Consider the following 27,729-nt stretch of genomic DNA (forward strand, 5'->3'; position numbering starts at 1 on the left):
CTCAGATCAAGGAGAAAATATTGCAAGCAGCTAGAAAGAAACAATTCAAGCATTGTGGAAATACAATCAGGATAACACAAGATCTAGCAGCCTCTACATTAAGGGACTGAAGGGCGTGGAATAGGATATTCCAGAAGTCAAAGGAACTAGGACTAAAACCAAGAATCACCTACCCAGCAAAAGTGAGTTTAATACTTCAGGGGGAAAAAATGGTCTTTCAATGAAATAGAGGACTTTCAAGCATTCTTGATGAAAAGACTAGAGCTGAAAAGAAAATTTGACTTTCAAACACAAGAATGAAGAGAAGCATGAAAAGGTAAACAGCAAAGAGAAGTCATAAGGGACTTACTAAAGTTGAACTGTTTACATTCCTACATGGGAAGACAATATTTGTAACTCTTGAAACTTTTTTCAGTACCTGGGTAGTTGATGGGATCACACACACACACACACACACACACACACACATAGAGAGAGACAGAGAGCACAGGGGGAATTGAATAGGATGGGATCATATCTTTAAAAAATGAAATTAAGCAGTGAGAGAGAAATATATTGGGAGGAGAAAGGGAAAAATAGAATGGGGCAAATTATCTCTCATAAAAGAGGCAAGTAAAAGACTTTTCTGTGGAGGGAAAAAAAGGGGAGGTGAGAGAAAAACATGAAGCTTACTCTTATCACATTCGACTAAAGAAAGGAATAAAATGCACACTCATTTTGGTATGAAAACCTATCTTACAATACAGGAAAGTGGGAGAGAAAGGGATAAGCAGGGTGAGGGGGATAGTGGAAGGGAGGGCAGTGGGAGGAGGGAGCAATTTGAAGTCAACACTCTTGGGGAGGGACAGGATCAAAAGAGAGAATAGAAGCAATGTGGGGCAGGATAGGATGGAGGGAAATATAGTTAGTCTTACACAACACGATTATTATGGAAGTCATTTGCAAAACTACACAGATATGGCCTATATTGAACTGCTTGCCTTCCCAATGGGGATGGGTGGGGAGGGAGGGATGAAGAGAAGTTGGAACTCAAAGTTTTAGGCACAGCTGTTGAGTACTGTTCTTGCTACTAGGCAATAAGAAATACAGGTAACGGGGTATAGAAAGTTATCTGGCCCTACAGGACAAAAGAGAAGATGGGGACAAGGGAAGGGAGGGATGTTAGTAGGGAGGACAGATTGGTGATAGGGGCAATTAGAATGCTCGGTGTTTTGGGGTGGGGGAATGGAACAATGGGGAGAAAATTTGGAACCCAAAATTTTGTGGAAATGAATGTTGAAAACTTAAATAAATTTAAATTAAAAAAGAGAGAGAAGGAAAGTGAATGCTACATTTTCTTCAATAGTTCCCAGAATGTTCTTTTCATGAAGCTTTGTCAGTTAATACTGAGTCCATCAACACTGATTAACAGCCCACTGTGTGCGGGACACTTGGCTAAGCATTGGAGCTACAAATATGAAAAGATAGCCCCCGCTCTCAAGGATTTTGCAAACTAACAGAGGAAGAAAACACACAAAAAGGGAAAACTGGGAAAGGGGAAGGTTTGAACTTAAACAAATTATAGATAACTATACACACATTCATGTATATGTGTACATACATGTGTGCATGTGTGTATATATATATATATATAAATATAAATACATAGGCACATACATAAAAAATACACACATAAGATAAAGGAATGTACCATAGCCCTCTTTTCATGTTTCTTTTGAAATGACATAGATTTTTTAGAGAAAACTCTTTGCTACCTGGTATCTATAATCTCTACTGCACAGCAACTCGATAATGGTTCTGTGAAGTCCAAGTTTTAAGTCATTATTTTTGCTATTTCAAATGTAAATGAAATTTACATTACTTCTCCCTCTCTCCTCCATCTTCCATGTTAAATTCTTAAGAGAGAGAGTAAGAAAAAAAGGAAAAAAACACTTTTCTACAGATGAAAGTTGTTTCTATCTTACAATTTCTGATCTTTGAATGTACTACACTTTCCAAAATGAATTTAAGAAACTATATATACATAGGCAAAGATAAGAACGATAAGCTTCTATATAATGCTTTAAGGTTTTCAAAGTGGTTCACAAATATTATCTCATTTTGTCCTCACAAGAATTCTGGGAGGAAGGTGTTGTCCCCATTTTACAGATGAGGAAACTGAGACAGACAATGATTAAATAACTTACCCAGCGTCACACAGCTAGCTAGTATCTGAGGATGAATTTGAACTTGGGTTTTCCTGATTTCTGTTCTGGCACACTATGGGTTAGTCTCATGTTTACATTTTATTCCTATTAGAAATAGTTGGCAGAAATCTAATTATTGTTTACCTCAATGTACAGCAGTACTTCCATAGTCCAAATTTTAAAAGAAGCACTGAATATTTGCTTTGCTTCATTTTCCACCCCAACTCAGTCTTTTGGGCTTCTCCATTTTTTCGTTTCTGACCCCACTGCACTACTTAGGACTTTCCTATCACGTGCCCCAACACCGGCGACCTTCCCCCTTCACAGCTTCCTTTTTGGTGCTATTTTCTTCTATTAGATTTTAAACTCCTTGAAGGCAGGGGCTATCTTTCTCACATTTGTATCCCTAACATTTAGCACAGTGCCTGGCCCAAAGGGGGGCTCTTCTTAATAAATGCTAAATGGCTCACTACTGACTGACAAAGTTTCATGAACTTTCATGAACATTCTGGGAACTACTGAAGGAATGAAGTATTCACTTTCCTTTCTCCCATCCTTCTGGGAGAAATAGTTATTGATCCATTTTGAATTCAAACTGTTACCTTTACCTTTCTTACTACGCCAACAGAAAATGTTTGGACATTATTGTTTCATATTGACAAACTTTTGTTATCTTTTTCTCAGGTGGAAATGTGTGGTCGCTTAATGACATCAATAAATAACGTATTGCCTTCCTTACTCTAGCAAAAAATTAGGAAAGATCTACTGAGAGGTTTGGATGTTAGTCGCTGGGAAGATAAAAAACATGAGAGAAACAAACAAAAAATGAAGAAAATTCATGGGCATATTGGTAGAAAAACTTTTTAAAAACTAATCACCTATTAGAGAGTTCCCCTTTGCAGCCACAACATATATACAAATATCAAGATGGAAGCGGGGGAACAATTAACAACTTTCCGTTCAGTCATTTTCTCAGTCATGTCTTTGCAACCCCATTTGGGGTTTTCTTAGCAAAGATACTGGAGGGTATATATAATGCTAATGAGAGTTAAAGATCTTCCCCACTCGTGGGCCTGCCCATTAAGGGAAGCTTTACAAGGGTTGTGATGGCCTCTGGCTCTAAAAAGCATATAAATACTCTGAGGTGAGGTTTTACTTGGGGGCTTACTCATTGGAAGTGTTTGTTTGGCCAGACAAGACTCTAGGCAGCCACTAAGGAGCCCCAGGGCTTTGAAAACTCTGATGCTGGAGCTTCTCTCTCTCTGATAACTATGGTCAGGCAGTTGGATCTGTCTATTGATCTATGATGTATGTATTGCTTCCAGTCAGACAGATGGAAGCCCTGTTTGTTGGTTGATCTTTGTTTCTCTGTTTGTATTTTCTCTGAAGTTTAGGGTGCTGACTTTTCCCCCTGAACTATGTATGCTTGATTAAAGTGATTGCTGACTCCTCAGAAGTTGCTTTCCTTTCAGAAAAGCAGATCTAAGAACCTGTGATAGCAGGCCCTCCTGTGTATGCTGGGGTCTTTGCTTATACAGAGAACTTGGCCCTTTCTTTTCCCAATTCATTTTACAGATAAGGAAGCTGAGGCAAACAGCTAAGTGCCTGAGGCCTCTAATTCTCTCTGCCCCAGCTGCCCTAGTAAATGAAGGTCTAATTTAAGAGATGGCCCTTGGAACTGAACCTTGGGAGAAGCTAGGGATTCTAAGAGGCAGATGTGAGAAGGGTATGCATCCCAGGCATGGAGCAGGGACACGGCGCTGTACAAGGAGAGGCTGTGCCAAGTCTCAGAGACAGGGAACAGAAGACTATGGACAGGGTATAGCAAACAGATCAATTTGAATGGAATATAGAGTGCTATGAAAGATACTAACATGCAACTAACTTGGAAAGGTAAATTAGAGACAGACAGAGAAAGGCCATAGTATTTTATTTTTAAGAACCCAGTGGCCTTAGTAAGCTACTTTTCCTACCTCAAACCACAGCAACTTTGCTCTGACCTCATCCAACTCTGCTCTCCAAAAAGGCAGAATACATATTAAATTATGTCCAGAAGTGCTTCCCTCCTTATTTATCACATAACCTAAGATCACTTGGACAACTTCCAACAAGGTTCCCATTGATTCTATCTTACTAACCAGTTTCTTCCTGCTATCTCTCTCTCCTTCCTCTGAAATACCAATTACTGTCTATACATTTCATTTGCCAATTACTCATGTACTGCCTCAGGTTATCTCTTTTACTGTTGTCTAGAATGGTTATATAAATCTTGTATTATTATTATTTAACTTTTCAAGTATCTATGTTCTCCCTCTCCAACTACACAATAAGTACCTTTGGGGGAAGAAAACATCCTACAGTTCTTTCTAACTCCCACAATGTCTAGCACATGGTTGGCGTTCTACACATATTGCTGGAGGCGAGGGTTAGGGGAGAGAGCTACTTTTTAGTCTTAGGAGGAAAAAAACAACACCCTAACTTCTTTTTGTTCAGTCAATTCAGTTGTGTCTGACTCTTTGTGAACCCATTTGAGATTTTCTTGGCAAAGATACTGGAATGGCTTGCCATTTCCTTCTCCAGCTTATTTTCCAGATGAGGAAACTGAGGCAAACAGGATTAAGTGACTTACCCAAGGTCACACAGATAGTAGGTGTCTGAGGTTAGATTTGAACTCAGGTCTTCCTGACTCCAGGCCTGGTGCTCCACATCACCTAGCTATATTAAATATTCAGTTGTTTCAGTTGTGTCCAACTCTTTGTGACCCCACTTGGGGTTTTCTTGGCAGAGATGCTAGAGTGGTTTGCCCCTCAGTTACTAGTGCCTTACAAATTAATGCAGAGCATGACTGAAAGTCTATTTTTAAACCAGGTAATACAATTTTAGCAAGCTCACTAATAACAGGTATGCATTTACATAGAAGGGGACTATAAAGCAAGCAGTTTCAATAAATGCTTATTCACTAAATGGATCACCTATATTTGGACTGGGAAGAAATGAGTCATCCCTACTAAATCTTATGCATGAAAACAGGACAAAAGCCTATTTTTAAGTTGTTTTAGAAGTGTTATTTAAAGAACTAAAACCTAATTCATTGTTGGTGGAACTGTGAGCTGATTCAGCCATTCTGGAGAGCAACTGAGAACTATGCTTCAAGGGCTACAAAAATGTGCACACCCTTTGACCCAGCAACTAGGACTGTATCCCCAAGAGATCATAAAAATGGGAAAGGGTCCCACATGTACAAAAATATTTACAGCAGCTCTCTTTGTGGTGGCCAAGAACTGGAAATCAAGAGGATGCCCATCCATTGGGGAAGGGCTGAACAAGTTGTGGTATATGAATGTAATGGAATTAGTATTGTGCTATAAGAAATGATGAACAGGAGGACTTCAGAGAAGCCTAGAAGGACTCATATGAACTGATGCTGAGCGAAAGGAGCAGAGCCAGGAGAACATTGTACACAGTAACAACCACCACAGTGTGCGAGGAATTTTTCTAACAGACTCAGCCCTTCACAGCAATGCAAGGACCTAAAACATCCCCAAAGGACTCTTGAGGCAAAATGCCATCCACATCCAGAGAAAGAACTATGGAATTGGAACATAGAATGAAGCAGAATATTTTCTTTTGTGCTATGTTTTGTTTTGTCTTGTCTTTTTCTCATGGTTCTCCCCATTCATTTTAATTCCTCTTTGCCTCATGACTAATGTGAAAATGTGCTTAATAAGAATGTAGGTATAGAAACCATATAAGATTGCACGCCATCTCAGGGAGAGAGGGGGAAAAAAATCTAAGACTTATGGAAGTGACTGCAGAAAACTGAAAACAAATAAATTAATAATAAAATCCTAAAAAAAAAAAATCAATTAAATACTTAATATATCACAGTGAGAACAGGGTCAAATCCTGAAAATTACTGAAAATTTTTGTTTATATAATCTGTGACCAGTTGGATTTCATGGCTTTAACAAAAGTTAGCAGAGGACACGTGTTTATTGGCTTGCTTATCCATAATTTATTTAGAATATAAGAACTTGAGAAAAGCTGGACAAAGTAGAATCAGTTTCCCACTTGACCCAGTTATATTTCTGACAGGGATTTTATCAAATATGATAGTTAGCACTTACTATGGCACTTTAAATAAGCAACATCTATAGTTATATCTATATCTATAACTTAAAAATTTATAAAGTTTGCAAAGCAATATGAATATCATAATTGCAAAGCAATATAAATTAATAAGCTAAATCACTTTATGTTTGCAAAACAGCCCTGGGAGATGAAGGACCTTACATGCAAAGCTTTAACATTTCAATAAACCTCCAATCTCATCAATGTGGGTACTGAATTATAACCCATCCACAGTTTTTATCCAATGTCATTCTTTTCCATGTCTTCCTAGAAATCCTCCACAGGGAGTCTAAGAAAAGTGCTAAAGACTTTGCCCAGGTACCAGTGCACATGGCTTATCTGTCTTGTTAGTCCTTTCTGTCACTGACCACTTTTTTCCAGCCATCAATCTTTTTAATGGCACTTTTTGCACCACATTTAGTAATCTATTTATTATAGCCACCATGCATCTTTTCCACCGCCCAGGGGGTGAGCCATAATTTTGATTCTTTGGAGATGGTGATATCCCATGATTCATTCCTTTCTCTCCTCCCTTTCATGGATAAACTCCTAGGGAAAAAAACCATCTACACCAGTAGTGACAAACTCAAACAGAAAGTTATCCCTGAGGGCTACCTACTGACTTAGAAAAGCACCAACTAACATTAACTACATTGTATGGAATTTTGATTTATTTGGTCAAATATTTGCCAATTATATTTTAATCTGGCTCCCTAGGAGTTTTGTGGGACTGAGTTTGATGTCTCTGGTCTACATTCAAAGCCTCCAATTCTTTTCTCATTCATTCTCTACCTTCTGGAGCCTGGCTTCTGACCTCACTGAAATTGCTCTTTCCAAACTTGTCCATGATCTATTGTCCAATAGTTAGTAAGTTGATAAATGTTTGTTAAATGCCTACTATGTGCCCGGCACTGTGCTACGTGCTGGGGATACAAAGGAAGGTAAAGGACGGTTCCTGTCCAGCCTTTTCTGTACAGTATTTCGCACTGTTGACCACCCTCTCCTCACACACACACACACACACACACACACACACACACACACACACACACTCACATTCACTTATACTACGCAGAGTAGTATACTATACAGACTAGATCAGCAGTTCTCAAACTTTCTGGTCTCCAAAACACTTTGCCATTTGTAACAATTATTGAGGACACCCTCCCAAAAACTTTTATTTTGTGGGATATGTATATGTGTATATGTATATGCAAGCACATATATACATGCATATATGTGTGTATGGATATATATATAACCCACATATGTATATACATACATTAATCACCCCCCTAAAAAAAGCTTTTGTGTATTTGTGTACATATGTGTGTACACATAAGAACACATACATATAGATACAATACATATGGTCTCTGTTGTTGAGTGTGTGTTTGAGAACCACTGATCTCATCGAAATTCCTCTCTTAACGGATAAGGAAAAACATAAGGTCTCAACAAAAGGCCTAAACTAAGCAAGGTGAGTCCATCTTAGAGAGAGAAATGTTAACTATGTCTTGCTGCAAAGCTAACAAGTAGAAGGAGGAAGAGGGGTACAGACTGATGTGTTTATGATATCCTTCAAAGCCCTTTCCAGAGACACAGTAGATCTGGTGTACGGACAAATCTATATTTTCCTTCAAAAAAAAAAAAAAAAAGAGTTCTTCATGCTGATTGATTATTAGAGCAGCTACCAGGTCCATGGCAGAGTAACAAGTCCTAGGGGAACAAGAGGGAAAGAAACTGGTATTTCTTTTTTTACTGGGAGATTATCATTTGAGTATCATCATTCTGAGGCATATCATTCTAGCCATTATCCTTCAAAGCAGCACTGGCATCCATGTGCACGCACATGCATGCAAACATGCAAACACACACGTACATACACACACACACGCACACCTCTCTACAGGCAGAACAAACAGAAGAGATATAACAGAAAAAAGATTACAGATGCTCCAACAAGGGTGGGGCTCTTCTACCTGTATCCCAACTCCTTCCATCCCCCAGCATTCCTAGGATCTTTAATAAGATTATGTTTTGTTAAAATTTAATTTTATCTGAAGGCCTCCTTTGCAGGAGCATTTGGGTCCTTACTTGAAAGGGCACGCAGGAGGGAAAGAATCCCTGGCCTCCTCCTCATGGCCAAAAATTTCTTGTGAAGGCTACTGAATGGAAGGGGGACCTACCATGTGGTGGGCAGGGGAGATTAGGGATGGAGGGGAGAGGAATGCTGCCTGAGATCCATACACCCTCTGCTGATGCAGGGACTTCTTCTTAAACTACAGGGATAAGGACATCTATTTAATTCCCAAAGCCTTTCCTTCCTTCCCACCCTCATTCTATTTTTGCTTGTGCCATACATAATTGTATGCTTCTAAGATGACAGCAATGTATATAGCAGGAGTTCTTAACCTGGAGCCTGAGGACTTTCAAAAAGTGTTATTGAAAAATCAACTTAAATAGATTAATTAAAATAAAATAGCAACTTTAAAGAAAATCTTTTTTTTATTTTTTTGAGGCTGGGGTTCCCTATCTCACTCAGGCTGGTCTGTCATTCCTGGGCTCAATCTCACCACTGACTGCCACATGACTTTGGATGACTTCTATGTTTCTGAGCTACTTCAGTTTGTACCTCAGTAGCCCGCCAGGTGACACCCCGCATTAATAATAACCACTACCACTATAGTAACAACACTTGTAGCAATTAACCATGTGCCAGGCACATGTGCTAAGTGCTTCACAATTATCTTCTCATTTGATCCTCACAACAACTCTGTGAAAAGAGCTTCTATCATTAATCCCATTTAAAGATAGGGAAACTGAGGCAAAGTGACTTGTCTAGGGTCACATAGCTAAGAAGAATGAGGCTCTATTTGAACTCAGGTCTTCCTGACTCCAAGGCCGGCATTCTATCCACTGCACCATCCAGCAGGGCCTCACCATATTAGTGCCAGACTTAGTGCAGACACCTCTTAGGCTTAACCTATTACAGACGACAACTCTGCTGCTCAGGAGATCTAACAATTCTGACCTCAATAGTGTCAGGAATTACAGGCACACACCACCATACTTGGTGAATTACTTTTTAAAAACTGTTTGAGAATTATCTAAATATAACCCATTTCCTTTACGATTCTATATATTTTATACATTTAAAAACACGGTCTATACATTTCCCCACACTTGCCAAGGGGTCCAACACACACACACACACACACACACACACACACACACACACACAGAACCTCAGTTGCATAGAATCAGAAAGAACTAATAACAATTTCATCTACTTATCCCAATAAAAATGGCTATTTTAAACTATTACTGAGATTCCTAATTTCTTTGTACTTCAGTTAAGTCATCTATAAGACTCTGAAGTCCCTTAGAGGCAGCTGGTGGCTCAGTGAACCGAGCACCGAGCCTAGAGTGAGAAAGATCTGAGTTCAAAACCAGCCTCAGACACTAACTTGGTGACGCCGAGCAAGTCTCTGTTTGCCTCAGTTTCCTCAACCTTAATAAAATGGAGGTAATAAAAGCACCTATCCTGCAGAGTTGTTATGAGGATCAAATGAGAATATTTTTAAAAGTACTTAGCACAACGCCTGGCACAAAGTAGGCGTTATATAAATGCTTATCCCCTTCCCCTTCCAGCTGTAGATCCATGATCACATAGCAGGTGACAGTCATAAAACAATAACTTGTACACTTTAAAGATAAGGTATATTCAATTCACTTAAGCCCAAACAATTTTTTGATAGCTTTTAAAAAAATTAAAATGAATGGAAAATTACTATTGCTATCTGCTACATTTTTAGGTGGCTTCATTTCTTTCCTAAGTGCCAATCTTTAAACAAGAATTAAACATTGTATGAAAATTGTCTATTAAACCATATCCAGCTTTTCCCCCCACATACTTTATTTGTTATTATTATTTAGTTTATTAATATTGAAGTGAGTAATATTTGCAAAATATCTGTGTAAAATAGACTGATCTAAAATTTAACTTATTAATAGAATATAAGACCGAAAAAAGTTTAAATAGTATTTCAGATTCCTGATTGACTTTCGCACCATGAGGGGTCATTAGAGTGAATGTTAATGGGAGATTATTGTGACAAGATAAGAGTACAAAAAGAACAGAACAGGATTTGGAGTAAGGGAGACCCCAGGTTCAAGTGTTGTCTCTGACACCAATACCATGGTGGTGGGCAAATCATTTACCCTCTTGAACTACTTTCCTCACTTTTAAAATGTGAATAAGTATTTGCAGTACTTCTATCATCGGATCATGTTGAGGAGTGCTTTGTAAATTATAAAGGGCTATATAAAAGTTATCATTTATTATTATTAGCAATAATAATCATTTCTTGCCTGTGACTAAACAGACCCAGAACGATTTTTAAAATTGGTCATTTTTTTTTAACCGTCTCTATTTTTGCCATGTGTAATTGGCGTTACTACTCCACCAGAAAAGAAAAATTGAGTGCATACCTTATAGTCATTCATTATTGCTTCGGGTCTATTCATAGCTGGGGAATTAAATTCTCCAACTGGAAGTTTTTTAGTACAAAAACCATATGTGCTCTTTGAATCATTTAAATGACCCTGGGATGAGACAAAGAGCTGCAGAGAAAAACCATGAAAGAGGACACTTAACAAATCCTCTCCCCGCAATGCAGTGTGGAGCCTAAATAATTCAACTGCAACAGAACGCAGAAATAGGCTTTTAAAAATCATTACAGCTGGTGCCCAGTCACATGATCTACACGGATTCCACCGTAATAAAGCTAGAATTGTGCGGCACAGACACTGCCAAAGAGCTGGCGTAGGTGTATTATTCACGTCTTTTTTGCTACCCATGGGCTCTCTGTGCATACGGAAAGGATACTTACATAAAGACTGACTTTCCACACAAGTATACACAGTATATATAGCTCCTGAGTACTTTTCCCCCTCTGTCCTCTTGCTTTATAAGCACACAGGAAACTGATGTTCATTTATAAGGTTAATAAGAGGATGGTGCTTAAATCACAGCAACAGTATGTGCTGAGACTTCAAAATGATTTTTTTAAAAATACACTGCAGAGGGGTTTAGGTGGACTATTCATGGGAAAAGAATGACTCTCAGAATTAGATGTTTAATTCAAATCCAATGCTCATTATACAAAAATGGACCAGGCAACAGAGGTATGTACAATATGCCATACTACTGGGTACACATTTTCATGCCCAATTAAGACTTCTATAACAAACTTACTCTACATATAAACAAGTGACATTGGGTTTACATTCTGACTTTCCCCTCTTACTACCACCAAATTTCATATGTAAAAGGCGAGAGAATAGCATGCATCTAATATAAATTAAGTGGTCTTGTTGCAATTAAACAGCTCTACTCACAATGTTTTTAATTATAATACACAGCATTATAGCACACTACTTTGATGCATCGTTTCGTCAAACGGCTTTGATGTCTTTGTGGTGTGGATTTACTTGTTTCTTATTTTAAAACATAAAGTTAACTGATTTTAGAAGTCAAATTTAGAAACTCTTCCCTCTTTTGTGTTCTGTACATCAAATCTTAATTTTAGAAAACTATAATCCAACAACACAGCTGCAGAGTACAATATTGAAACATTCCTTCAAAAAAAGTTGGACATTTTTTAAAGCATCCAATTGCAGAACATTAAGTTGGATTTCTTTTTCTGTCTACATACGAATCTCCTTTCTGCACTGAAAATGCAACAGCCATTTTAAGAAGCAAAAATGCCAAAGAAGAACTAAAAACCTTAGCCCGAGGAATTTTGCTGTCATCTATCTTATAGTAAAAGCTTACTGTATTCAAAAAGTGGTAATGTATAGCCTTTTGAAGGCTGGAAACAAAACTGTATTAACATTCATTTTTTGGTCTGGCAAGAGAACAGAAATTCCATCTATTTTAACAAAAACATTCATATGAAAGGAAAAAATAACTTTCAGACTAAGCAAAAGCCCCAAATGTACCTACCTCAAATTGGAATTCCCCTCATCAGTACTGATTTTAGAGCGAATATAATTCCTGTCTTCTCCAGAATCATCAGCTTGCCTTCTCACTCCAGCAGAGGGTTCCTGAAAAGGATAACACAATAAGACACCGAGTCATCAAGTTTCTTTCTTCAGAAAACCTAGCATTATGAAACCTCTCATTTGTGGATTTGCCTTGCTTGAGTATACATGAAGTCAATAATGTTGCATGGACTCTTGAACTGACTTGGCTTAAAATGTAGTAGTGTGCCATGTGACTTTCCCATCCAGTTTTACAACCTACTTCCCTCAAATAAATGAATACCTCCTCTTCCACCCCCACTCACAGTCCTATTCTGTTCTACAAGAAAAATAAAATCCACATGGAAAGTCGACAAACTTTTACAACTCAAATGGCAAAAACAAGAAACCACAACATGCTAAAACTTACTTGAGGGGTTTTTTCGCTTTGTTTAATTTTGTTATGTTGTTCAGCATTTTAATGAAGACAATTCATAGCTAAGGCTTTTCACATTTCATGGCCACTATTTACAGCTCTCTCCAGATTTAGAAAGCATGAAATTCTTAGAGGTCAGCCTCAACTGTTTTGCAAGTTGAATTCAGTTTTATACTCAAATGGCACTATCTTAGAAACAATACTCTCTCAGTCAATGCGCTTCCGCCTAGTACCAAGATTCAGTGAATTACAGTTTCCTTTAAATAAGCATGCTGAATATTGGCATTAAATTGACCAATCGTGTTAAGCACCAACTACAACTCTGGTACTCCCCCAAATTTGAAGTTTATTATTTTGAATCAAATAAGGCATAAAGTCTAATGAATCCTCAATAAACATTCTTGATAGACTCCAAAGAAGTTACTTAGACTGTATTTAATTCAATAGGTAGTTTTTGGGGTGGATATGCTTTTTAAGGAAACAATGCTTCATTCAGACTAAACTCTCTTACTACTGAAAGTGGAGCCACCTATTATTTAATTATTCTTATCTACAAGGGTAACTTTTTATTGTCAAGACAATACTTGAAAATAAAAATACAGAGAAAGAAAAGTACCATTTTAAAAAGGAAAAGAAAAAGAAAAATGTTACACAAATGCAAGCTTTGGTTATATTTTAAAGTATTTTGACCTTCAGCCTTAAAAGGAACTATTTCTTTATTCTTTCAGTGAGTATGTGTGTTTGCGTGCATGCATGTACATTCCCACCACTGCAATACCTTCCAGTTAGTTTTTCTTCCAGCACAACAAAGGAGGAGAATGAATCAAAAGACTGGAATAAGAGAAAAGTGGCTACAAAGGTACTAATAGGATGAGGATATTAAAAATTATAGCACCTGGAAATATGTATACCTCTAAGTCCTCACTGTTTCCTTTATATGAAAGTCCATTTCACAGGTATTGATACTAATAAAAACTATTTGTATGAAACATGATTAATATGGAAATGTTTTGCATGACTACACATGTATAACCTATCTCAATGAGGGAGGTTGGGGAGGAAGGAATGGAGAGAATTTGGAACTCACAGTTTAAGAAAAATGTTAAAAATTGTTTCAACATGCAACTGGGAAAAAATAAAATATTAAATAAATTTAAAAAAACAAAACAATGTGCACAACAGCAAAATATTTAGATGTCTGTGTACATGAAAATAAACTGAAACTGAAGTTGGTTTTCAAATCTAATTTCATTTATTTCAATTTAAGAATCAAATGGTTTGGGTTTTGGGTTTTTTTTCTTTTTACCTGTTTATAATGTTCAGTAGAGGGTGACGACCTGGATCTTTCATGTATATACTGGGGTTTGTCGTGTTGCTCAAGACTAGCATCCAGAATATCGTCCGCTGAATGATATCTCCCAGAACTCCTTGCTTCCAAAGGCTTTCTTTGCTCTTTCCAGGAAGCCTGATACTCTGCAAAGGTTCCCAGTCTCTGAGGTTGTTCAGATTTTCCCACCTTTTCAACTTTACTACTGCTGTAATTCAAGTCCTCTCCAAAAGAAGAAGTCCGTGTCCTTTTCTGATACCACTGTTCTCCTCCCACATGTCCGTAACTTTTTCTACCTGGTCTATCAATTTGTTCTTTTGGCAAGCCATAAATGGCTTGTCTTTGGCCAGGCCTATGATGGGAGGGCTTGCTCGTTTCCTCGAAAAACTTCCACCGATCAGCAAATGAGCCCATGGCTTCCCCTGATGTGTTGGGATAATGGCAGGGATTATGGTAGTCTCCTGAAATTCCCACCTCATTTATTTTCTCTGGTTCAGAGTAAGATTTCAGTTTTTGTTCTGCTGTGAATCTCTTCCTGCCTCCAATGCGGGGGACATGTTGCATGCCATTCCCAGATGTAGATGCCCTGGCCTGGCTTCCATCAAAGAAATGGGAGGCACTGTCAGAATCCAGTGTCAACAATGAGGAAGAACTGTAACCGTTAGCCTTACGTTCAGGCGATGACTTTGAGTAATGGTCAGTGGAGCTGGGCTCTAAGTCTCGCCGTTTAAAAGAAGTAGCTCTCAGAACTCTGGCTTGTGCTTCTTTTAAGTGGTCTTTGTACGTATTATTGAAAGACCCCTCTGAGGTTGTATTGAAATTCTCACCTGTCTCTGTTTTCCAGCCGTCAGTACACTCTTCTTCTTCGTTTGTCCCGGTCAAAGTAGCTGTGCTTCGGCTTTTCTGAAGTTTGGCTCGTCTCAACTGAATCTCATTTCGAAGGGTTGTTGCAAATCGGTCACTCCTTCGTGCTGGTTTACCTACTTGTGCATCAAATGGTAGTGGTTTCTCTATACTAGCATCCTGACTGTTTTCAGACCTGTTTTTCCCTTCTTGGGCTAAGGAATGCAACATGGGGGTTTTCTGTGGAGAGATTTTGCTACTTTCTTCTTCACCCCACTTAAAGTCTTCTGCAACTCTCTTTTGGTTCGCTTTCTCAAGGTGGCTGAATTTCTGAGGCTCATCTTCACCAGTGGACCAGCCATCCCCACCTCTATCCATGGGGTAAGAATTGTTCCTCTCGCTGAAATCTATAGAAGACTCATCACAGTGAGGTAGATGGCATTTGGTTTTTTGGCCCATCATGTTTATGGCAAGATTTTCATGTGGTCCAAAGGACACATCAGTCCCAATCCCAGACCTCCAATATTCATCTTTGAGGAGTTGTGGTTGGCTGCTTCCCTGAGCTGCTTGTTTTTTTGTTATGCAGTAGTAACGAGACTGTCCAGTGTTCTCCATCCTCTGGTCAGCAGCACTATTAATGGAAGCAGGGGCACTCAACAGCCTAACTTGGGCAGGATTACAGGTCTGGATGTGGTCAGCAGGCAGCTCTTGGTGGCCACCATAATGGGTTAAATGTCGCTGTTCCTTAGATGAACTGGCAGCCCTGGAACTGTGAAAAAAAGTGCTTTCATCACTATATTGGCGCTGGTGGTGGTAACCATAAGCAGACTGTGCAAAACGAACATCGGTGCTGGACAAAGAAGACTGCAGCCTATTATTACTCCCTGGGCTGTTGCTATATCTATCATCAGAGGAAGGCCAACTATAGTCCAAGTTAAGATCAGGTCTATAGGTGGCATTATTGGTCCTTTTCCCATCACTCACTCGTATCATTCTTCGCTGCTGATCTGCAGCTTCTGATCTCCATTGACTCCTTGGCTGAGATCGGTTGAGAACAGTAAAGTGCTGGGTGCTGGCTGTCTCCGAGTATGCAGGACTCTGGGCTTTCTCATGGCTTTTGGTAGCAGCAAAGCTATCACTACGGAGAGGTGGAGGGGGAGGGGGAGGAGAAGAAGATGCTTTCTTCTTATCAGGAACATACCAGACAGGCCCAAAACTGGACCTTCCAGAATTAACAAGCTTGGGATCTGTATTTTCCTCCAGTCGAGGGCTTCTGTTATTCTCATAATGGAGAGTAGATGGCAAACATCCAAGTCTCTCTTCTAGGCTTTGAACGTTATCACTGAAGGACTGGACTTGTTTGCTAGTTCCTGGCTTTGCTGAGTCCCACAGGCCTACCTTATACAGCATGTTTTCTGTGGAAGAGGCATCAGCCTTAGACAAAGTGTGGTCAGGGGTGCTAGAGGTGGTAGAAAACGAGCCATAGGCAGAATCACGCTTGTTTGGATTGCCTAGGTGGTCGATGCTGCTGTTGGATTTTGCAGCAGAAAGTCGTCCATAGGAGTATGGCTGGGAAGGATGGTCCAAGCTGTCCATGCTACCCAGGGAACTGAACTGGTCGGAAGTGCGAAGCAGATTTGTCTGATCCCATGAACTGGACAGGTCGTGGGATGAAGAGCTAGAAAAAGACAAAGCACCAAAGGTAAATTATTTTTCAGAAATGTTACAACTTAAGATAAAAAAACAAATTATAACAATTTAAAAAAAAGACTCATATGTAGAGCTCTTCTATCCATAAATTTAACAAAGCTGAACAATAAAGACTTATGATACAAAAATATGATTGAGTTTACACATGAAATCTATTATTTCTAAATTAACATAAGGCAAAAGAATCTGTAAGCAGAATGAAAGGAAAACTATAAGAATTTTCTTTTTCCATTACATGAATAACTTATCATCTGAGAAGAAAAAGAAAAATCTATGAAAGGAATGCATCATGTGTATACAACTAAGGTACCTTGAAGTCCATTAGAGAGCTATAAATGACAGACACGTACATGGACACTGGAAAGGAATAAGGAGAGTCCAAGTAACCAAACTCCTTTGCTACGTGTGTTTTCAATGCTGGTGCTTCATCACCATTTTACTACATGTATATACTATCTATCTATCTACCTATACTATATGTATATGCTATATGTGTATATACTATGTATACATATATATGCCTGTATACTATATATATATACACATATATATATGTCTGTATAATTCATACTTTAAGTATAAAACATATAAGTATGAATTATACTCACTCTGCCCAGGAATTTTGTGTGAGTGAAGAGCATGACTCCAGTTAAGCTTCATCTCTAATTATTACCATTGCAAGACCTGCTTAGTAAATATCATTTTCCAAAAGCTAATTAAGTATGGTTGATAATTAATGTTACCATACTTGGGTCCATGACAGAGAGTATGAGAAACCTAGCTCCCTACAGTACAGGACCTCTTCTGGGATTACTTCCCTAACTCTTACTTATACTAGTAGCAAGTCAGGTCTCCAGAGGACAGATGACTACTAACACCCTAAGAATTCTACAGGTAACCCTAAGGGCTGCTACTCACAGTTTTCCTCCCCCTTACCCCATTGATTATCAGTCACACTTAATTATCTTTTAGAAAATGTATTTACTAAATAGACATATCAAGGACAGTCATTATAGAAACAATCCCCCTCCCCCCACCCAAAATGAGGACATAATCCTTTTGCAAACACAAGAACCTCAGGCAGAATAGACTCAAGCTTAAAATGGTAATAAAATGTATGTTGTTCTTGTTCAGTTGTGTCCAACTCTTCGATCCAATTTGGGGTTTTCCTGGCAAAGATACTGGCGTGGTTTGCCATTTCCTTCTCTACCTCATTTTTAGAGATGAGGAGACTGAGGCAAATAAGGTTAGATGACTTGCCCAGGATAATACAGCTTAAGAGTCTGAGGCTAGATTTGAATTCACAAACATGAGTCTTCCTGATTCCAGGCCCAATGTTTTATCCATAACACCATCTAGTTGCCCTAATAAGGTGTATATACATAGGGGAACTGCATGGCAAAGAGCTCTTGGTTACTGGAAATCTTAGTCTTCCTTCATGGAGACCTCATGACATTTCCTATAGGTGTAGTTCTCTGCCCAACCACTGCTTTTACAGAGTTCTGAAGCAGTCGGTCTTTGGTGCATTTAATCTGTCTTCAATATCTTAACTCCCAGGGCAAATCCTGCCATTGAGGCACTGCTGCATACACAGACATCCAGGTATTCAGGGGTTGAAACTCATTCTTTCCCAAGGGCAATTTCCTCTGAGGAGCTCTTCACCCCTGCACCACCTCTTTACTAACTGGCTCCTAAACTAATTTGCTTTTTTTATATGTAACCTAAGAACCTTGACTCATTCTTTTCAACCAAATGCAAGATGCTTCTTGTGTGCCATCATCTGCTTTTACCTAATGGCCCACAGCCCTTACAATCCTTTCAAATTAAAGATGGATTTGTTCATACCCAGTTTACTTTTGATTGATTAATTGATTGATTTAAAGGAGAAAAATACTTAAATCTTCTGAGATTAATTAGGGTTGATCAAGTGGAAGAAATCATCTGGTCCAATTCCCCTTATTTACAAATGAAGAAACTGAGTGCAACAGAGGTTAAAGGGCTTACCTAAGTAGCAGAGCTAAGATTTGAAGAATCCCTTTTCTCTCACTGCAAATGCATAACACCAGGCTGCCTAATGCTTCAGTTACCAAAGAAAATGGTTTCCTTTGTATTTTCTCACCTTTTTGTCCCACTAGCCTAACTAGCCTAAGCCTAAAGATGAGCTAATTAGTAGTCAACACTTGCCCTGAGATGTCTATAGTCAACTAAAGGATTTGTCTTTTTATTCAATCCATTATTACTACATCAAAATGATGTTAACAAATTAGTTTGGGAATAAATGTAGACATAACTTATTAGTTTTTGGTTCAGGATATTTGACATACTATGAACTGCTAAAACATCCATTTTAAAAGTGATAACTTTTCTCAGCAATACACTGATCCATGACAACTCTGAAGGACTTAGGATGAAAAATGCTATCCATTCCCAGAGAAAGAACTGATGGTGTCTGAATACAGATTGAAGCTACTTTTAAAAATTTCTTTATTTTTCTTTGTTTACTTTTTTTTGGTCTGTTTTCTTTCACAGTATCACTCTCATGGAAATGTTTTGCATCACCACACATGTATAACCTGTATTGAATTGCTTGCCTTCTCAACGAGGGGAGATAGAGAGGGAAGAAGGGAGATAATCTGGAATGCAAAGTTTTAGAAATGAATGTTAAAAATTGGTTTTACATGTAACTGGGGAAAAATAAGCAAAAACAAATTTTTGTAAAAAGAGAAGTGAAATATGGGTACACCCATATGTTCTGGATATTCTATAACTAATGGAGTTTGATATATGTAATAATGGTTACATGATAAAATTCTGGATATCATTTTATAATTGAGATGACTCAAAATTATTTATTTAAAACAATAAGTAATGTTATAAAGATACAAGTATTATCCAGAAGCATCTCTAATGTATACTCTGAGAATCTTAGGCTTGGAAGGAAGTTCTTAAGTCAATTAGTACTACCCTTACCTAGGGCATGAAACTTCTTGGTAACAAGTTCAAATAAGTAGTTTATCAAGCCTACAATGGAAGATCTCCAGGAACAGGTAAATCACTACTTCCTGAGGTTCACAGGAACCTCTCCACTCTCAGGGTTGAAATATTTTTATCCCTAGTAATTTTGAGTCTTTCTTATAGGACTCAACAGTCTATTAAAAACAGTCTATAAAAAAATAAACCTGTGATTCTATCACTTTTTACACAGGGAAATTCAGGCTCACAGGTTCATGTCAAGAAGGCCAAAATATATTACCAGATGAAAAAATATAGAGAAAACTACCAGGTAAATGATCCAAAGGAGTTAATGCATCATTTAAATTTTTTTAACATTTTATTTTGAGGAAAAAAAACTGTATTTGTTAGAAATGAAACACCATCCCTTCTTCTTCCAACCCTGTATCCCTGATGCAATTCTGAGAAATTTCCAGACAAAGCTAACATATAAATAATAGCAACCATGATTTAATATAAAAGTAGATACACACTAGTTCCCCTAATTGAAAAACTGCAAAATGAGTTGTAATGGAGATTGGGTTACTTTAAGTAATTTTACTAATGAAATGGAAAATCATCTGATCGTCTTTTTATTCAAGCTATAATGCTCCTTTGAGAATTTGTATATATTTTCAAAGAGCCTGGAGTTGTAAACGTTATCTTCTCTCATTGCATCTTAAATATGTAATAACATGTATTTGATCTACCTTTCATTGACCTCACAGAAACACTCTGAAGAATGGAGAGTAGATGTGTATTTTCAACGAAGAAAAGGAAAGCTATTTTAGGCAGCTATTGAAATCAGACGGCTACTAGCACTACTACTACTAGTACTACTAGTACTACTAGTACTACTACTAGTACTACTACTACATCATATACCCAATAGGTAAACAATAAAAGCTTTGTTCTCCAGTATGAAGAGTCTGCAGATTCTAAAGAGGATATTTGGAAATCAAGTCATAAAATAATATCTTCTTAAAATAAAATTAATATATAATCATAGAATACTTGAAGCTATACAACAGAGGAAGCTGATAGATCCTTTAAGAAAGTAGCAGTTGCTGGTAGTCCAGGAAATAATGAAGTGAATTAACAGGTGCCACCAGGTAAGATTACATCTAGTAAGAATCAGAAGGAGGAGATGACTTGTAAAGGGTTAGAGGCAGCCCTAATAATGGAGAAGACTCCATGCCTCAGGAATATGACAAAGAACCTCCAAACACTTGTCAAAATTCATGACTCCTTTGTACTTTTGGTGATTTACCAAGGTACAAATGATGCTGCCAAAAGTAATCTAAAAAACATTACCCATGATTATGAAGTCTTGGGTAATAAATTGAAAAGCTCAGAAGCTCAAGAAGTATGTTTTTCTGTGCTGCTTCTCTTGCTGGAAAGCAAGGGCGTCAGAAGAAAATAGGTTGATTTGGAAAATGAATGCCTGGGTGAAATGATTACATCTGAGAATAGGATTTGAATTTCTGAATTACAGCTTAAAATTTTGGAATGATGGGCTCTTGGCCAGGAATAGAATGTACCTAGCTAGGGGAGGTAAAAATGAATTTTTCCAGTCTCTTGAAGATATAATCAAAAATGTCAGTAGATGGGAAAAAGAAGAGGAAGGGGGAAAAATAGTCAAAGTATATACACTGACTAAGAAACTATAAAGAACAAATGCCATGTAGAAAGAAAAACATAGTAAGAATGCCCATCAATTCAAAGGAGATAAAATCCAGGTAAGGAACCAGCAATAAAACACTGCATCAGATGTGTATCTACAGACATATAAAACACATGTATAAGGAGGACAAACTACAGCTCCTAATGCAAGAAGGCAAAATTGACCTCATAAATGATGTTATGGTTTGAGACTTATTGGGAAAGGATCCCATGCTTGGAACGTGGCTCTGGAGATGGGTACATTATTCAACAAGAGAATCAAAAAGGAGGATTGGGCTTATCCTAGAATTACATATTAAACACGGAGCCAAAATCTTGGAGTACAGCCCAGGAACCAGACTCCCAACTCTTCCAACATTCCTCTTCAAACAACTCTAAAAATAATGCCTAAAATCAAATTTTGGAGTCAGAGAGCCAGCAAAAGGTCAGAGGGAGATATTTATGCAGGCTAGGACAATTAGGAGATCTGAAGGGAGGTCTGTAACCCCAGGATGGACATAGGTCCAGAGTATGGGCAAGAGCACCACTGATGTAGGTAGCCCTACAATACCTGCAGCAACTTCAGGAGCTCTCAACCTAGAGACACTAAGGGGGAGACGTACAAATGGGCAAAAAGAGATTACAGGAGACTCTTTGCTGGCATTGCATGTAACTGATACTGATTAGAAATTCTACTGCCCATAAGCAGTCTGCAATTGTACTTCCAGGACAGAGAGCAGTGTTTGTGGTCAGTCACAACAGAGAAGGGGCCCTGGAAACAGTTCCAAGGCCAACAGGAGAGCTAGCACTTGCATCTGCAAGAGAACAGAGGACGTGGGCACAGCTCCAAGGTCAAGAGGAGCACTAGTACTTGCGGCTGTAAGGAAGCAGAGGCCCTTCCTGGGTAAAGACCGGAGTGGAGACCAGGACAGCAGTGACCATACATCTTCTAAGATAACACTACTGTGGAAGCACCAAAAACTTGCAGACACCTCAGTGCCTCCCCACTGCAAATGAGCAAATGTCCAACTTTAACATAAAGTTCAAGTAAAGAAATGGGCTGGGAAAAAGAATACACACACCACCAAAAAAAATCTGACCACAATAAACTACTACAGTAGTAGGGAAGACCAAGACATAAATCTAGAAGATAACAATGTGAAAACAGCTACAAGCAAAGCCTCAAAGAAAAAGGGTAATTGGACCCAAGCCCAGCAAGAATTTTGGAGAGGGGACAAGGAGAGACAGAGAGACAGAGAGAGAGAGAGAAAGGGGAAAAATTGGGGAAAGGGATGAGTCATAAAAGAAAATTATAACAAGAGAATTAACAGTTTGGTAATAGAGGCACAAAAAAATACCAAAGAAAATAATACCTTAAAAGAAAACAAAATTGGTCTAATGGTAAAAGAGGCACAGAAATTCACTCAAGAAAAGAATTTTAAAAGCATAATAGGCCAAATGGAAAAGAACTCCTTAAAAAGGAGAACTGGCCAAAAGGAAAAAAGAAGTAAAAAAACTCACTGAAGAAAACAGTTCTTTAAAAATCAGAATTGGGCAAGTGGAACCTATTGAGTCCATGAGACTTTTAGAAACAATAAAACAGATGAATGAATGAAAATTGAAGAAAATATGAAATATCCTACTGGAAAAACAACTGACCTAGAAAACAGATCTAGAAGTGATGATTTAAAAATTATTAAAGCCATGATCAAAAAAAGAGCCTCCATCTTCCAAGAAATTTTTTTTAAAAAACCTGCCTTTCTATCTTAGATCCAGAGGATAAAACAGACATTGAAAGAATCTACCAATCACCTCCTGAGATTCCAAAATGAAAACTCCCAGGAATACTGCAGTGAAATTCCAGAGCTCTCACATCAAGGAGAAAATATTGAAAGCAGTTAGAGAGAAACCATTCAAATACTGTGAAGTCACAGTCCAGATTGCACCAAATTTCACAGCTCCCACATTAAAGGAGCAGAGGGCCTGGAATATGATATTCCAGAAACAGGAAACCAGGAAGGAAAAGGAACAAGGATCACAACCAAGAATCACCTACCCAACAATACTGAGCATAATCCTTTGAGGAGTGAGGGGGTAAATGGGCATTTAATGAAAGAGCATTCCTGATAAAAAAAAAAGACCAAAGCTGAATAGAAAATGACATTCAATCAGAGGAATCAAGAGAATCATAAAAAAGTAAACATGAAAGAGTATTTATGAGGGAGTCAATAAAATTAAACTATATATTCCTATAGGTGAAGATGATATATGTAACGCCTAAGAACTTTATCACTGTTAAAACAGTTAGAATGAGTCTATATGGATAGAGGGCATAGGTGTGAGTTGATTATTTTGGGATGATCTCCAAAATAAAACCAAAAAAAAAATATGAAGGAGTGAGAAAGAGGGATGCACAAGGAGAGGGGGGAAAGTTTTCTTACATGGAAGAGGTACATAAGAGTTTTTATAACGGAGGGAAAATGTTGGGGTGGTGGGCAATGCCTGAACCTCACTCTCATTGGAATTTGTTCAAAGAAGGAATACACACACACGCACACACACACTCACTCACTCACTCACTCACTCACTGGGGTATAGAAAATTCTTGAACCCCATAAGGAAATAAGAGAAAGGGCTAAAAGAAAGGGACCACATGGTAAGAGGGTATATTAAGAGAGGCAGTGTTGTTCAGTTGTGTCCAGTTCTACATGACCCCATGAACTTGGCCCATGGGGTTTTCTTGGCAAAGATATTGGAGTGGTTTTTCATTTCCTTCTTCAGTGTGTCTCCATTTTACACATGAAGAACTGAGGCAAACTGTAGTCAAATGACTTGTCCAGGGACACACAGCTAGTGAATCCGAGGCTGGATCTGAATTCAGATCTTCCTGACTGTAGTGCTCTATGTGTTGCACTACCTGACTGTCCCTAGAGGAGGCAGTGGTCAGACGTTGGAGAAGGGACAGGATAAAAAGAGAGAAAGAGAAGGATAAAGAGAAGAAAACAGGGTAGGGGAAAATACACAAACAGTAATCATAACTGTGGATGTCAATGGGATAAGCTAACCCATAAAACAGAAGCAGACAGCAGAATGGATTAGTAAGCTGATCCAACAATATGCGGAAGACACACTTGAAACAAAAAGACATATACAGAGTTAAAATAAAGGGCTATAGCAGAATCTATTATACTTTATACATTATATTATTATATTTATATTATATTACATTTATATATTAGACTTTAGCCGAAGTAAAAAAAGGAGTAGCAACCATGATCTCAGACAACATAAAAGCAAAAAATAGAACTAAAAAAGAGAAAATGAGGCAAACAACATTTTTTTCCTAAAAGTTATCACAGACAATGAAGTAATATTCAAACACTTAAATAATTAATAATTAATTTTAATTATATAATTAATTCTAATTAATCACTAATTATTGGTAATTGATTAATAATTAATAATTAAATGTTTAATTGATATATTGATGTTTTAAAATTACATCAAGTTTCTCTGATAGAGAACTGAGTCAAATTTATAAAAGAGCCATTTCCCTATTGATAAATGGTGAAATATTAAATAGCTTTCAGAAGAAGAAATCAAAGCTATGTAGTTATACAAAAAACTGTTCTAAATCACTACTGATTAGAGAAAGGCAAATTAAAACAATTCTGAGGTATCACCCTCACACCTATCAGAAATAACAAATGCTGGAGGTGATGAGGGAAAATATGTACATTAATGAATTATTGGTGGAGTAGTAAATTGGTCCCATCATTCTGGAGAACAATATGGAACTATGCCTAAAGGACTATTAAACCGTGAATAAAGAACAGTACTACTAAGTCTGTACCCCAAAGAGATCAAAGAAAAAGGAAAAGGATCTATATGTACAAAAATATTTGTAGCAGCTCTTTTTTGTGGTGGCAAAGAACTGGAAACTGAGGGGATGGTCATCAATTGGGGAATGGTTGAATAAGCTGAGGCACATAATTGTGGAGTACTATGGTGCTATAAGAAATGATAAAGGGGGTTATTTCAGAAAAACATGGCCAGACTTATATTGAACTGATGCAGAGAAAAATGAGAACTGGGAGATCATTGTGCACAGCAGTGACAGCAATGTTTTAATGATCAGCTATAAAAGATTTGGCTACTTTGATCAATACAATGATCTGAGATTCCAAACGAATCATGAAGAAAAAATACTATCCTACCTCTTGAGAGAGAAGTGATGAACTCTGAGTACAAGAGGAAGTATAATTTTCTCATGTTCTTTATTTTTTTTTTGCTTTGATTTGCAATATGGCTAATATGGAAATACATCTTGCATGATATCACATGTATAATTGATATCAAACATGTTTGCCTCTTGAATGGATGAGGTGAGGGGAGAATCTAGAACTCAAAATTTAAAAAGAAAATGCCATACATGACTGGTTTGAAACATTTATATAAAAAAGTTAAGAATCACAACCCAAAAAAGACCCCACAAAGAATTATATATCAAGAAGAAACGTAGGTACCAGAGGAGGGAAACCTAGGGGAAAGCAACATATTCACTAGAGTATACTACAGACCACCTGGACAGAAAGAAGAAAGAGATGGTGAATTCAGGGAAAAGATCACAAAACCTAGCATGGAGGTATATAATAGTAACGAGAGTGGAGTCAGTTATCTGGACACATACTTTTCCTTCCCCTTCTCCTCTCACTCTCAAAAGCAGAATAACTAATATTTTCTTCATTTCACGCAATGATAATTTATTTCATTTTTCAAAAAGGGAAGAAAGTAATATGCTATTTTGCTTTTGATCAACAAAGGAATTATGACCAATGAAGAACCAGTTAGTGAAATATCAATGATGGGAACCTTAGGGGAAAGTAACCACTCCATAGAATTTGTGATAGAGGAAAGGAAAGGTATGAATAATCTCATATGAATCCTAGATTTAAAGAGAATAAACTTCAAAGGATTCAGTGTAAGGAGTGGTAGGATCCAAATACATCTGTAGACCAAATCTCTCAGAAGATAAAACTTAATAGGCATAAACGCAAAATCATATCTATTTGGGTTCAAAAGATCTCTCTGTCAGAAGGCATGGCTACATAGAACTTTGTCTGAAAAAGACCTTGCGGTTTTGTTGAAACAAAAACTCCTCAAAAGTCAACAATTGTAGGGCAGTCAAAACAAGGTAATGCAACCTTAAGCTGCAGAGAGATGTAATCTGCAAGAATAAATTCAGCTTTTTAGTACTGTGTTTAGTTTTGGGTGCCACATTTTAGGAAAAACACCGACAAACTAGAGAGTGCAGAAGAGACTGACCAGGATGGTGAAGGAACTTGAGATCATGCTACTTCAGGTTTGGTTGAAATGCCCTGTGGCACACTGGAAAGAGCACTAGATTTGGAATCAGGGGGACCTGGAATCCTATCCTAGGTTCTGCCACTTACTATCTCTGCAAACTTGGGAAAGTCACTTCTCCTCTGGTCTTTAGTTACCTCATCTGTAAAATGAGAGAGCTGGGCTAGGTGATCTTATACCTTCTCCCAGCTCTGGCATTCAGTATTTCTGTGAATATTAAAACATACAAGTTGAATAGCAGGAATTTCAGTGAGTCCCTAGCACCTACTAAGAAAAAGGCTGTTTTAATACTAAGGAACTGTACTATCTAGACAAAAATGTATAAAGAATAATTCACTGTACTACCATGTCATATCTACAATAATATTCAACAGATAACATCATAGATCTAAAGCTAAAAAGGACCTCAGAAGTTATCTAGTCCAATTATTCTTATTTTACAGATATGGAAACTAAGGCCCAAGGAGGTACGACTTGCCAAAGTCGCACAGACAGTAGTGCTAGAGATGGAATTTGAACCCAATTTCTCTTAACTCCAAGGCCCATGCTCTTCCTTCTGTACCAAGCTGCTTTTGCTCCAGTTCTAATGCCTGAGTAAATAATTTAACCTGTGATTTAGTTTCCTGTATAACTTTTTATATTGACTAGATCTCCCTTTTTTCAGAGGGTTGGTGGGGAGGCAATGGTTCAGACTTGTAATTTCATCAGTACGAGGTTCTTCAAGTGTGGAAACACCCTCCACGGACCCAGACAGTAGAGTTTTGCCTGGGTCACTGGGGTCAAATGATATGCCCATGGCCACTCCGCGGTATAAGTCAGGACTTGACCCCGTGTCCTTTTGACTGCAAAGCCAGCCCGCAACAAGTACATCATGCTGCCACTCAGCTCTTCGAGTGTACATTAACAAATTACAGAATAAGACGATTTAAAATAAAGTTATGATTTCAGTTAGAGGGAATTCGTTTCTCTCTCCTCTCGTTTAGAATCTGACCAACCCCAGTCAGACTGAAAATCAAGTTTCTCAGTTTGTAAAATTATGACCTAAACTGCAC

At 37.9% G+C, this 27,729-nt stretch overlaps 1 protein-coding gene across 6 annotated transcripts in view; it reads right to left on the reverse strand.

Moving 5' to 3' along the window:
• Window positions 1-27,729, reverse strand: part of SHROOM2 (shroom family member 2) — a 240,094-nt gene that overhangs the window by 70,117 nt on the left and 142,248 nt on the right. For all 6 annotated transcript variants that reach the window (XM_072614409.1, XM_072614406.1, XM_072614405.1 and 3 more), the window contains 2 exons: window positions 14,087-16,628; window positions 12,328-12,428 (listed from right to left, as the gene is read on the reverse strand). In XM_072614409.1, the coding sequence (XP_072470510.1) occupies window positions 12,328-12,428; window positions 14,087-16,546 (2,561 nt within the window). In that variant the 5' untranslated portion in view covers window positions 16,547-16,628. The remainder of the gene's footprint in view (window positions 1-12,327; window positions 12,429-14,086; window positions 16,629-27,729) is intronic.

The sequence above is a fragment of the Notamacropus eugenii genome, chromosome 5, assembly GCF_028372415.1.
Source record: "Notamacropus eugenii isolate mMacEug1 chromosome 5, mMacEug1.pri_v2, whole genome shotgun sequence".
Taxonomy (NCBI): domain Eukaryota; kingdom Metazoa; phylum Chordata; class Mammalia; order Diprotodontia; family Macropodidae; genus Notamacropus; species Notamacropus eugenii.